At 34.0% G+C, this 13958-nt stretch overlaps 1 protein-coding gene, 1 non-coding gene and 1 pseudogene across 2 annotated transcripts in view; 2 read left to right on the plus strand and 1 right to left on the minus strand.

Moving 5' to 3' along the window:
• The window catches only part of LOC132298203 (wall-associated receptor kinase-like 5), a 35099-nt gene extending 31959 nt beyond the window's left edge, over nucleotides 1–3140 (plus strand). Inside the window, exon 2 of the mRNA XM_059794961.1 lies at nucleotides 1725–3140. Coding sequence (XP_059650944.1) covers nucleotides 1902–2456 — 555 coding nt within the window. The 5' untranslated portion in view covers nucleotides 1725–1901 and the 3' untranslated portion in view covers nucleotides 2457–3140. The remainder of the gene's footprint in view (nucleotides 1–1724) is intronic.
• Nucleotides 3141–6058: 2918 nt separating this feature from the next.
• Nucleotides 6059–11080, plus strand: LOC132298737 (wall-associated receptor kinase-like 1; annotated as a pseudogene).
• Nucleotides 11081–12814: 1734 nt separating this feature from the next.
• Nucleotides 12815–12912, minus strand: LOC132282517 (U6 spliceosomal RNA). Its single transcript, XR_009471789.1, has one exon. It is a non-coding gene; the product is annotated as a U6 spliceosomal RNA (small nuclear RNA).
• Between the last annotated feature and the right edge of the window lie 1046 nt (nucleotides 12913–13958).

Below are 13958 nucleotides of genomic sequence, written 5' to 3' on the forward strand. Positions count from 1 at the left end.
TCACAGTATTGTTGTGGCGAACAAAAGCATCATCAGCATTAGCAGCATCACTAGCAATAGCAAAGCCTGGTTGCCAAGAAAAATGCGAAAATGTTTTCATTCCTTTCCCATTTGGTATTGGACCCAATTGTTCTTATGAAGAGTCGTTTGTGATAATAAGCTGCAACACATCTTTCGACCCACCCAAACCTTTCATCACTATCATCAATGCTGAGATGCTTGAAATCCCATTATCAAAAGGCACTGTTCGCATCAACAAGAAGGTAATCACTTCTAATTGTGTAAACAAGGTTAGTAACTATGATGTGGACACGTATGCTACTGTTTTACCTTCTCAGACACTTACAACCGATTCACGGCCATGGGTTGTGACAACCTCGCCTTAATCAACTCGGGAGAAATGGCCATGGGATGCGTGTCCAACTGCAATGTTACTTCAACAGATAAAAGATGCCTTGGCATCAACTGCTGCCAAACCGCAATCCCTCCATCAATCCGGTCTCTCAATGCATCGTTCAGAAGCATAGATTCGAACAAGGATAATAAAGGGTGCAAATATGCCTTTATCGTGGAGCAAGATTGGTTCGCTAACTTGACAGACCCCTATGCTGTGCAGAAAATGGAGGTGGTCCCTGATGTGCTAAATTGGTATGCATATGGGTACTACAATTCATCAGGTGTGTATACATTTGGGAAGTCATTATGCAGCACTAATGTTTCCTGCACTTCCGCTCCCTATCAAAGCACAGGAGGTTATCTATGCCGTTGTGACCCTGGCTATGAAGGAAACCCATATCTGCCTGATGGATGCCAGGGTAAATTTCTGCACTGCAAATTTTCAGTTTAGTTGTGCAATACTGAAGCACATCTTCATCACTTGATTACGAAGAAAAGCAAAAACCTAGCCACTTGGCACAACATAAGCATGCATAGCACATGCCTCAACTACTCTGTATGCAGTCCTGTAGCAGTTGGTTAGACAAACATGCTAATAACTTATTTTGTTTGATTTTGCATGTCAGATATTGATGAATGTGCAACGAAAGAGACCAATACCTGTGAGAAGATCCGTGAGAATACAACTGGGAGTTACAAGTGCCATTGTCCACCTGGGTACTTACCTTTTGGACTTAATGAAAGTAATTGCTATAAACTCGAGGTACGCAACAAAAATGGGATAATTATTGCAGGTATGAACACCCCCTCCCCTCTTCTGCGCCTGATCAATTAGGTTTGAGTCCATATAATAAAGAACTTAATTTTGAGCCAAAATGAAGAAGAAAGGAAGAAGAAGAAAAACAGACACACATACTAGATTTTTTAATCTGTCAACGCGATTTTTTAAGCTCTCCAACTACTATAGATAGGAAATGTGGCAGCAATCAATGTAGCTCCAAAAAGTAACAATATCAATTCAAAGTCAAAAATTATTTAATATTGCTAACAGAATTCATTTTAGTTATTCCTAGTTACTGTTGACAGTTTAATTGGGTAGTTCTGCACTCACAATAAAACTATGTAGCAAGGATATAGTCCCATTGCAGCACTCTCCTTACAACTTGCTGCCTATTTAAACACTAGAATACTGGAAATGACTTGTTTTTCTTATGGAAATAGATGGGATATGAACGAACCTAGGAAATATTAGCATATGCAAGTATTTTTTTCACTCAAGCATAAATTTTTAGATTGAAAAGATGTTTCTTTCCAATTGAGTTCTGCAGGTACTGGAACAGGTCTCGGAATACTATTTTTACTTGGTACATGGTGGATGATTAAGAGGTGAAGGTAATGTTGAGAAAACCAAACTCTTCTCTTCAAAGGAGTTGGAAAAGGCCACTAGCCACTTTAATAAGAATCAAATACTAGGGCAAGGAGGCCAAGGTACTGTTTGCAAATGCATGTTAATAGATGGTAAGATTGTAGCAGTTAAGAAGTCCAAAATAGTGGATGAAAACCAACTTGAGCAATTTATTAATGAGGTGGTCATTCTATCACAAATTATCCATAGAAATATAGTCAAGCTACATGAATGTTGTTTGGAGACTGAAGTACCTTTGCTTGTTTATGAATTCATCCCTAATGGAACCCTTTTCCAGTATATCCATGACCAAAATGGAGACTTCCCTCTTTCCTGGGACATTCGTGTTCGGATTGCTATAGAAGTTGCAGGAGCTCTTTCCTATCTACACTCAGCAGCTTCCATGCCCATTTATCATCGAGAGATCAAGTCCACAAACATACTGTTGGATGATAAATACAGAGCAAAAGTGTCCGACTTTGGGACTTCAAGATCAATTGCGGTTGATCAAACTCACCTGACCACAAAAGTACATGGGACCATTGGATACTTGAACCCTAAGTACTTCCAATCAAGTAAATTTACAGAGAAAAGCGATGTTTATAGCTTTGGAGTAGTTCTTGTTGAACTCTTAACCGGACAAAAACCGGTCTAATCATTCAGATCTGAAGAATGGCGAAGTTTAGCAACATATTTTATATTGGCAATGAAGGAGAATCGTCTATTTGATATTCTTGACGCTCAAGTTGTGAAAGAGGGTGGGAAAGAAGAGATCATGCAAGTTGCTAATCTTGCAAAAAGATGCTTGAACTTGAATGGGAGTAAAAGGCCTACAATGAAAGAAACTGCAATGGAGTTGGAAGCCATTAGAATGTCAAAAGGAGCATCTACTATTCTACAAAACTATGAAGAAGTTGAATGTCCGGTTGCTGAACTCAATGGTCCTTGGGATGCTGCTTCAAATTCAATGGGATCTTATCTGGATAGTAGTAGTGTATCATCATCTTTAGATGTCCAATATCTGTTGTCTAAGTAAATATGATTGCTAAGGCCCTTTTTTTCTTTTCTTTTTTTCTGGTATATGATAAGAAATACTCTTACCTTCTGTTTCTTTAGAGTGTTTATTGGTATTGTTTTGTACCTACACTTGAATTAATGTTTCTTTATAACGTTTATTGGTATCATTTTGTACCTAAACCTAAATTCTATACAACGCTTTTGGAATTGGTTAAGTAACGATATATCTCCAGTTGTTTTATGGTGCCATAATTGAGTTATGCACATTACAAATAAGAATTGATGTTACACCAATATGATACCAATGCACCAAATTATACTGGTTCACTATCAACCACCCAAAGGAGATGATCCAAAGAAATAATTATTAAAAATTCAATCAGACATTCCTCCTTGAATCAGACAAAGAAAGAAGGGAATCCTGTTGTATTCTTATGTTTCATGTCTCTATTGCTATTTCCCTATTACATTACTAAGCTGCCCCCTAGACCCTAATATCTCAGCAAGAGATACTGATACAAAAGAATCAGTTCAAAATCAACATCTATTCCAAGAAAAACTCTCTTCTACAACTTTCTGGTAGTGTACTACAACCCAATAAGGGCAAAACAGCACTCAGAAATCACATTGAATGCATTGATAGCTAAAAGGCTGCATCACCTCAGATGATCAGCTACCAAGATAGCCAAAAACCAGAACATAGAAGTATGGCAAGGGAAAAGAAAGAACAAAAGAACACTTGTAATGTAACGAAATTAGAGCACCATTAGAAATACCGATGGACTCCGAATTTAGTGCAAGGGTAGCAAATTGCATTTATGTCCCAGGATAATTAGGTTGCCCCTTTTAACCCATGACAAACATAAGATAGAATAATGGCCAAAACAACCACTTGAAACCGAAAGAAATTAGAGCACAACTAAAAATGTGTGGTAAAGTCCAAGGCTAAATATGAATCATATTATATGCCACAATCTCTTGACAATGAACAAAATGGATTTAGAAGGAACTTAAGTTACAGTTCAGTTACAATGATGAGGAGGACTTGCAAAAGAAAAGGAATGCTACCAGAATAGTGGAGAATCTTAGTAGCTTCCAAGTTTGTGCACATAAAGATATATAGGGGCACTTGGTCTAAATGTATATACATTGATGACATGTTTCAACTCAATTTACAAAATATTCATCACAACAACATGGTAAAATATGAAATTTTGGAATGATTGAAGTAAACAAGAACCAAACTATGGAGAGTGACAGAGTTTAGCTCCATTATTCTGAACAGTGCTGAAGTGAAGATACACCCAGAATTAAACAAAGTCAACATCCTAAAAACTGAATCTTAAATTCCCATTGTATGGGTATCGCTTATAAATTAAAATTATATTGGCAATTAAAGAAAGGGATTGAAACTGAGTGTGCATGAAACTCGTCAAATCGTGTCTGTCCTCATCCTCAGAACTGATCAATTGGGATCCACACAGGCATATATATATATATATATATATATATATATATATATATATATATATTACACAAAATTATTCAAAAAGCAAATTTTTTGATCCAAAGAGATGAAATATATAGCAAGAAACAATCATAAACATGAAATTAATGGTTCCAAAGAGAAATTGATAAAATAAGTTGTTGATTCCTAACTGACCTCAGATTCAACTGAAAGCAAAAGGAAGATGAAGGGAATTGCAGAGCACACACGCAAAAACAATACAATACCAATTTCTCGATTAGTGCGTGTCTTCCTTATACAAACTGTAAGATATTGCCATGTGTAAGCGATGTGGGAATCAAGTTAAATAAATATAATTATTTGGGTAAAGTGAAAAAAAAAATCCCCTAAGATATACTTCTGTTTTTTCTTTTTTTCAAGTGCATATAACACTTTGTATTTTGAAAATTTATAGTTGTCAATTTTGACCAAATTTTTTTATAAAATTTTAAAATATCTTTAATAAAATTTTAGGTATTTTTTTTAATTAAAAAATAAATAAATAAGTATATAAATAATAAATAAAGTAATAAAATTTGGGGCTTTATAAAATTTTTAAAAAATACCCTTGTTTTTTAATATTTTTATATTTTTTAAATTAAAGTTTTATTTATTATTTTTAATTAATTATGTATTTATTTTTATTTTGCCTTTAACATATTTTAGGTAGTTTAGTCTTTAAATTGAAGAATTGTCTTTGTTTAATTTTAAAAATATATAAGTAATTTTTTGAATACTAGAAGAATATTCGTACATTTCTATTTCAATAATCCAAGAGGTATTTCATTAATTAGATATTTATTTGTTATGATTTTTTTTATTTTAGAAAAGTATAAAATAATAATGTCGAAGGAAATCGGCAAAAAGAGAGAAAACATAATACAAATACAAATAAATTAAAAAAAAAACGAAAAGAGAGAGAGAGAGAATTAAATCTGTAATTTTGTCTTTGTTAAAGAAAAACTTGAGAGTAGGAAAAATTAGAGAGAAAAAGAGGATAAAAGAATAATATAATATTTTGATAATATGTAAATATTACTCATTATAGTATTAGAGAATATATGTTTAAAATATGAGTAATGATAGGTCTTCCGATTTCAATTGTCGATTCCTCCTCCGAATACAACGTGGTTGGAAATAAGTCGAAGAGAAAGAAATATTTACGGAATTTCTTTTAAGAGTTTCAAAATGATCCAACCACGTTGTATTCGTAGGAAGAGTCGATAATTGAAATCGGAAAACCTATCATTTTTCTTAAAATATTATATATTACATTTTTTCAAGATCAAAGTATTATCAAATTAAATACTACTAGTTAATTGGGCATCTGTTTGAAAAGTGCATCTCGATGGCCAAGATTATACACTTACAATTTGAATGTAAAAAAAATAATAATAAAAAACTTATATATTATATAAACCGTTGGCAATTGTAACTAGACGGATTGCAACTTGGGCAAGCCCACCATGAACAACGAGAGTCCAACTCAATTTCTAAACCGGTTTGGACAACACTTTTTGTTGTGTGGGTTGAAATTTTTTTACCTGACCTCAATTCATGGTGGGCTTAGAAAGAAGTGTTAGACAACTTAATCCCAACCCAAAATGAACATTTTTGCTCTTTATCTTTTAGCCTAGTATCTTTTCCTAATTTGCAGCTTTGTGCAAGAGCTAATTTAGGTCTTGTTTGATTCGCATTTTTTTTTAATCTGAAACAAAATAAGTATATTGTTGTAGACTATTTTGAATAGTAATCGGAAATATATTTGCTAACATCCATTTATTGCAAGATTTTTGGAATTAGCAGATTTGAAAATATAATGATTTTTAAACTAATCATTATATTTTTCAAAAAAAAAAAAAAAAAAATGGCTGCTATAGTGTTGAAACATGTAAAAATAACAAATTGGTATTTTGATTTTTGACTACTATTTATGAAACGTTTCGACACTATGCCAAGTTCAAGGGCCTCTCATCGAGGAATTAAAAAGTAGATAGGATGCAAGGAATCCATTAGTAAACTCATAGAGAATATTTTAAATAAGTGAAACTTTATCAATCTGAGTCACAAAAGGATACTATCTATTCTGAGCCAGGTATAGTTGGCACTATCTATTTGACATTGCAATGTCATTTTTCGAGCTAAGGCTGAGACCTGGTCCATAATGGCTCCACTCAAGCTACATGTTAACCAAGATTAGGGCTAAAGTTACTCAAAGTAGTCAGACCAAGTCAACCCATTAAAAAAACAAAATTTTCCAAGACAAAGGATAGAAAGAAAATGCCAGAATGTTGATGTCAAAGGGTTAATGTCATCCATTAAACATTAATTTCTTGTAAGCATTTCATCACAGTTGCCAATAAGATAATGCTAAACAATAGGTTTAAAATGGCCAAGCATGGATGATTGCCTGCAACTTTGGGATAACGATTTACGGACCCTTCCAACTGCCATCGACTAAAGTCCAATAGATGGTAGTTTTCTTATTTCTTCTATCCCTTCCTTCTTCCCAAAAACTATGTGTGTGAGAGAGAATGGTTATGCTGGTGCTGCAAATCACGGTATTAGCAGAATCATCATCAGCATCATCAGCATTAGCAGCATCACTAGCACAGCCTGGTTGTAAAGACATATGCGGAAATGTTATCATTCCTTTCCCATTTGGTATTGTAGCCAATTGTTATTACGAAGAGTCGTTTGAGATAAGTTGCAACAAATCTTTCGACCCACCTAAACCTTTCATCATTATCATCAACCTTGAGCTATTTGAAATCTCATTATCAGAAGGCACTGTCCGCGTCAATAACCCTTTAATGACTTCTGATTGCGAAAACAGGACCAATAATCAAGCTGTGTCCATGATTGGTACTCCTTTTTCTTTCTCAGACACCTACACCCGATTCAACTGGCAAGGAATGGTGCGCCATAGGGTGCGTGTCCAACTGCAATTTTACTTCAAGAGATAAAAGTTGTTTTGGCATCAACTGCTGCCAAACCACAATCCCTCCATCACTCATGTTTATCAATGCATCTTTTAGAAGCATAGATTCAAATGATGACAATAAAGAGTGCAAATATGCGTTTATGGGGAACCAAGAATGGTTCACTAACCTGACAGACCCCTATGCCGTGCAGGAAATGGGAAGGTCCCTGCTGTGCTGAATTGGTATGCATACGGGACGTGCCAATCATCCGTTGTACATGCATATGGAACGTCATCATGCAGCATGAAAGCTTCCTGCATTTCCCCTTCCAATAACAGCTTAGGTTATCTATGCCAGTGTGATCGCGGCCATGAAGGAAACCCATATCTGCCTGATGGATGCCTAGGTAAAATTCTGTAATTAGTAAATTTGCACTGCGAATTCAGTTTAGTTATGCAATACTAGAACATATCTTAATCACTTGATTATCAAGAAAAGCAAACACCTAGCCACTTGTTTTTAATAACTTCTAGCAATACCTACACAAGTCATAATCTATTGTCACACTTCTGTATTTGGCACATATCATATGCATCAACTACTATGTGTGTAGTCTAATGTGCAGGTGCGTAGACAAACATGTTAATAACTTATTTTATTTGATATTTCATGCCAGATATCGATGAATGTGTGATGACAGAGGCCAATCGCTGTGACATGAATTGTTCAAATACGCCAGGGAGTTACGAGTGCTATTGTCCACCTGAGTACTTCAAGGTTGGATATTATTCTTGCTATAAACTCAGGGGCAATGAAGGCAACATAAATGCGATCATTATTATAGGTACATCCTGGGGAAAAAAACACACACACATTAATTATCGAAAAAAAAAAAAAAATACATACACACACACAAACATTAAAAATTTTAACCTGTCTTTTTAACACAAATAGGATTCAACTTTGCAAACCTTGAATCCCTTAGGAAATATGATAGCAATTAATGTAGCTCCAAAAAGTAACAATATAGTCTAGATCAATTTTGTGAACTAATTGCTTCAATTCAAAATCAAGTTTAATTTAATATGGTTTAACTGAATTTATTTGAGTTGGTTCCTAATTACTGCTGGCAATTTTAATTGGGTAGTTCTGCACTCATAGTAAAACTATGTAGCAATGACATAGTCCCATTGCACTTACTTCCCATTGCAGCACTAAAACCTTACAACTGACTGCCTTTTTAAACACTAAAATTTTTGTCTTTCTTGTGGGAATAGATAGCGAGGCTAGGAATTATTAGCATATACAAGGATTTTTTTCCTCTCAAGCATAATTATTTAGGTTGAAAAGGTGATTCTTTTCTATTGAGTTCTGCAGGCACTAGAACAGGTTCCGGAATACTATTTGCACTTAGTACATGGTGGATGATTAAACAACCGAAAAGAAGAAGGAAAACTAAGCTCCAGGAAAAATTCTTTAAACGAAATGGGGGTTTGTTACTATAACAACAATTGTCTTCAGGCGGAGGTAATGTTGAGAAAACCAAACACTTCTCTTCAAAGGAATTGGAAAAGCCCACTTACCACTTTAATGAGAATTGAATACTAGGGCAAAGAGGGCAAGGTACTGTTTACAAAGGCATGTTGACAGACGATAAAATTGTAGCGGTTAAAAAGTCCAAAATAGTGGATGAATGCCGACTTAAGCAATTTATTAATGAGGTGGTCATTTTATCACAAATTATCCACAGAAATGTAGTTAAGCTACATGGATGTTGTTTGGAGACAGAAGTTCCTATCACGACCCGAAAATTCAAATAAAATCCTCAATTCATTCAAATACGAATACATCACTATACTCCCATTATCATAAAAAAAAATGCCCTCTTTTATACAAAAATCAATTTATTCAAATATACAAAAAAATTCTCCAAATAAATAAAATAAATCATGCAACGCCGACTCTTCCACCTAAGCTTGAAACTAGCAATCCACGTTCATCTTTTGTACCTGAAACTGGAGGGTGGTGAGACAGAAAGTCCCAATAGAAAAAAACCATAACAAGAATTTCATGAAGGTTTAATACAACAACTTCACAAAATATATATATTCAGGTGAATATATAAACAAAATACATATGCATTTAATTAAAACATTTAATAAAATCATTTGAAGCAAAACCACCCCAAGCCATTCAAGGTATAGAGAACTCTACCATGAAAAATAAATCATTCCACAAATAAACACCAAGTCACCATGTCTCGGCCTCTCTGCAACTCTCCTCTCTCTCTATCCTCAAACTCTCTCTGTTTTCTAATTTTTCTCTTCTCTGTCTCATCTTTATTCAGTGGCATGAACACACATTTAAATAAGCAAATATCCACCGACACACTTCACACAAAAGCTCACCACACAAACAAAATATCAAAGATAATCATCAAAAGTGAACCCCGCCACCACCACCTTCTTTTTTCCTTCTTATCATTACATCTATCAGATTCTATACAAAATATATCACAAGTAAACAACAACCCACGTGAACAATTCAAGGCCAGAAGATTTTTGGTCAAACAAAACTCTTTAGTGGGACCCGCCACTAACACATCACCATAATCATAATCCCCTAGTGGGTCCCACGCCAAAACCATTTCTCTTTTCCTTTTCCCTTCCTTTTTCGGTGGCCTGCTGCTACCTTCCTTCTTTCTTCATACAATATATATATATATATATATATATATATATATATATATATATATATATAGCACAAAACCAAATAAACTTCTAAAAAAAATCTCCTAGTGGGTCCCATCACATCATTACCCTTATCTCTCTTTTCAGCCAACCTGTTCCCTTTTCTTTCTTTCCTTCAATTCGACTACCACCTTATCCCCTTTAGATGCTACAATATATATATATATATATATATATATATATATATATATATATATATACAAATGTAGCAAAAATCAAACTAACCCATTAAATAATTCATGTGGGTAAATCTCCAATAAAAATTAAATACTCAATCTTGACTAAAAATCATGAAATATAATTTAAATATAAATCTTAAAAATCCGGGTTGTCACAATTCCTCTGCTTGTTTATGAATTCATCCCTAATGGAATCCTTTTCCAGTATATCCATGAACAAAATGAAGAATTCCCTCTTTCCTGGGGCATTCGTATTCGGATTGCTATAGAAGTTGCAGGAGCTCTTTCGTATCTACACTCAGTAATTTTCATACCCATTTATCATCGAGACATCAAGTCCACAAACATATTGCTGGATGATAAATACAAAGCAAAAGTGTCTGACTTTAGGACTTCAAGATCAATTGCAGTTGATCAAACTCACTTGACCACAAAAGTACTGGGGACCTTAGAGTACTTAGATCCTCAGTACTTCCAATCAAGCCAGTTTATAGAGAAAAATGATGTTTATAGCTTTGAAGTAGTTCTTGTTGAGCTCTTAACAGACAAAAACAGATTTCATCAACCATACCTGAAGAATGGCGAAGTTTAGCAACATATTTCATATTGACAATGGAGGAGAATCGTCTGTTTGATATTCTTAATATTCGAGTTTTGAAAGAAGGTGGGAAAGAAGAGATCATGCGAATTGCTAGTCTTGCAAAAAGATGCTTGAACTTGAATAGGAGAAAAAGGCCTACAATGAAAGAAGCTGCAACAGAGTTGGAAGCGATTAGGATGCCACATGGAGCATCTATTATTCAACAAAACGATGAAGAGAATGAATTTGTGGTAGCAGAATTCACTGGGCCTTGGGATGCTACTTCCACTTTGACAGGATAGTAGTATATTATCATCGTCAAATGTCCAATATCTATTGTCCAAGTAAATATGATGGTTAAAGCCATATATTACATGTTCTTGTTTGAATAATAGTGTATAATCACTGAAAGATTTTCCTACTTCTAGTGTTTAAGAAATCATCATCAGCAAGAAAATTTTATTGTCCTCTTATCTTATTTTCCATCTTATGTAAGCTAATCACAATGAAAAATAGTCTTAATGCTTTTTTTTATACATCTCTTCTGCTGTTTTCTAGTGCTCCAGTTATGTTATGCCCATTTTGAATTAGAATTGATGAATTCTCTTATATGTATCGACCAATATGGGATCCCTATATAAACTAATATGGTCAACATAATATACAGATGCACCAATTTCTTCTGGTAGGTATTAACTACCCAAAGGATATGGTCCAAAGACACTCTCCATTTGGCCATATCTAAAGAAAAACAAAATATATTATGATTATTAAGAACTCAACGGGATCTTCTCCCTCAAATCATACAAATAAAGAAGGGAATCCCTTTAAGTTCTTACGTTTTCATGTATCTATGTTTATTTTGCTATCGGCAAGAGATAGATTATAGAAAAGAAACAGCTCAAAATCAAGATCTATTCCAAGAAAAACTTTCTTCCACAAAATTTCGCTAGTGTATTAGTCTTCATCAATACTATACTTCATCCAAATAAAGGCAAAATGGCGCTCAGAAGTCACGTTGGATTCATTGATATCTAAAACGCTGGAACACCCTCGGATGATCAGCTATACAAGATAGCTGAAAACCAAAACACAGGAGTATGGCAAGGAAAAAAAAGTTAAAAATGGAAGGACATTAGAGCACCATTTGGAATACTGCTAGACTTTGAATTTAGTGTAAGGATAACAAATTGCAATTATGTTCTAATCATAGGATTAATCATAATCTTTTGAGAATGAAATCTATTGAGATTTTAGTGATAAGGAGGGTAAGGGACAACTCTTTCATGGACTTGGGAATAAAAAAAAAAGGAAGTTTGAGCGCCAAAAGAAGGGTTGTATATGAATTTGGGACAGAGTGCTACCATAATAGTGAAGGGGCTAAATGGCTTCCAAAGTTGTGTATATAAAGACATATAGGGCACTTGATCCAAATGATTTCAACTCAATTTACAAGATTTTCATCACAACAGCATGGTAAAGTATTAAATTTCGGAGAATGACAAAAGTATAGCCCCATTATTCTGAACCTTTCTAAAGATTCACTCAAGAATTAAACAAGTCAACATTCTAAAAACTGAATAGAGATTAAAATCTTAAGTAGACCACCTAAAGGAAGTGATTGAAATTGAAAACATGAAAAGGGTATACAAGAAACTCATCAAATCGTACCTGCCCTCATCCTCAGAACACCGATTCAGTTTCAATTGGGATCCATACATGCATATTAATGTATAATCACACACAAATTTTCTTCAAAAATAAAACTTTTTAACAGTAAATTAAAAAAAATTATAAATACTTAAAAAGAGAGGTATGTAAATAGGATAAGAGTTATGATTATTTATTTACGGTACGATTTGAGATAAATATATATTAAAAGAAATTCATATCATTCATCATAAATATCAAAAAGGATAAAATTAATGGTTTCAAAGAGAAATTGATAAAGATAAGTTGTTGATTCCTTACTGACCTCAATTTCAGAAGTGGAACTGAACTGAACAGGAAAAGGAAGATGAGGGAACTGCAGAGAACAGAGGAAAATTAAAAAAAAAAAAATTAGACCAATTTCTCGTTTTATTCATGGCAACCTTGCACAGGGGCCATGATAACCTTATCTGATTTTGGTATAAATAAACTCTCTGATTTTATCTGGTTCTTTGAGGTTTATAATTCATTAACAAATTTTCCCTTCCATATTAATGTTAGTCAAGTTCAATTTTTACTTATTTTATTTCAATAAATTAAAATTTTGAAGTACCAATTAGAATGACAATGCAAATAAGGAAGTGTATTGGCTCCACAACACACGAACCATTCAAGTCAGGAGTACGATTCAAAAGCGAAATCTCAAGGATTTACTTCCTAAATTTCTGTCAACGCCGTTATAACCTTGGGGCATGGAGGTTTATAAGGTTAAAGTAGTAAATTTATTTAAATATGATGATAAAATAGTAGTAATATTTAAAATGTAAGTAATTTTTTTTTTAAAACGGTCTACATTTTTCTTTAACCATAGGTTGAAATTTAAAATAATTTAATTTTTCCAATTTTCTTACTTATTGTAGAAATGGGCAGATTAAGGTTAGTAGTATATTGTGGAGGGAAAAAAATCCCCCCTTCAGTAAGAATCGTCTACGTCATCACACTACAAAATTATCTTAGATACAGCAAAGGCCCAATCGGTGTCAAGCCCAAATTGGGAAAACCCAGTCTGGAACAAGCCGAGACAAAGTCTTGGCTTCCATATAGACTGCTGACCCAAGCCATCCGGCCCACTTACTAAGCCCAGACGTCAACAGCCCGGGACGCCAAGGGTGAACTCCAAGCCCATTTACTGAATCGTCTGGATCAGCCCACATTCAGCCCAATCCTAATTAAAGGTAGACTAGTCCTGTTAGACAAAGGAATCAACAAAGAAAGCAAGTTATGTGCAAAGAAAGTTCTGCATGGAAAGAATTGTAAAAAGGAAAGGATTATAATTGTAAAGAATGTCATGTATGGAATGGATTGGAGAACCATTCATGCGAATCCTACCATAATTCCACCACCTTGTTTCTTATAAATAGAGGCCTAAACCTCCAATAAAAGCATCTAGCATTATACACTTATTTCTAAGTATTATATTAACTTGTTTTAAGTGAGTTGTATTTATTCTTTTTATTTATTTTAATAGAGAGAAATTTTGCACTTACACT

The sequence above is a fragment of the Cornus florida genome, unplaced genomic scaffold (genome assembly GCF_030987335.1).
Source record: "Cornus florida cultivar Cherokee Brave unplaced genomic scaffold, ASM3098733v1 CherokeeBrave_3.0.0_Hap2_Chr01, whole genome shotgun sequence".
Lineage (NCBI taxonomy): Eukaryota > Viridiplantae > Streptophyta > Magnoliopsida > Cornales > Cornaceae > Cornus > Cornus florida.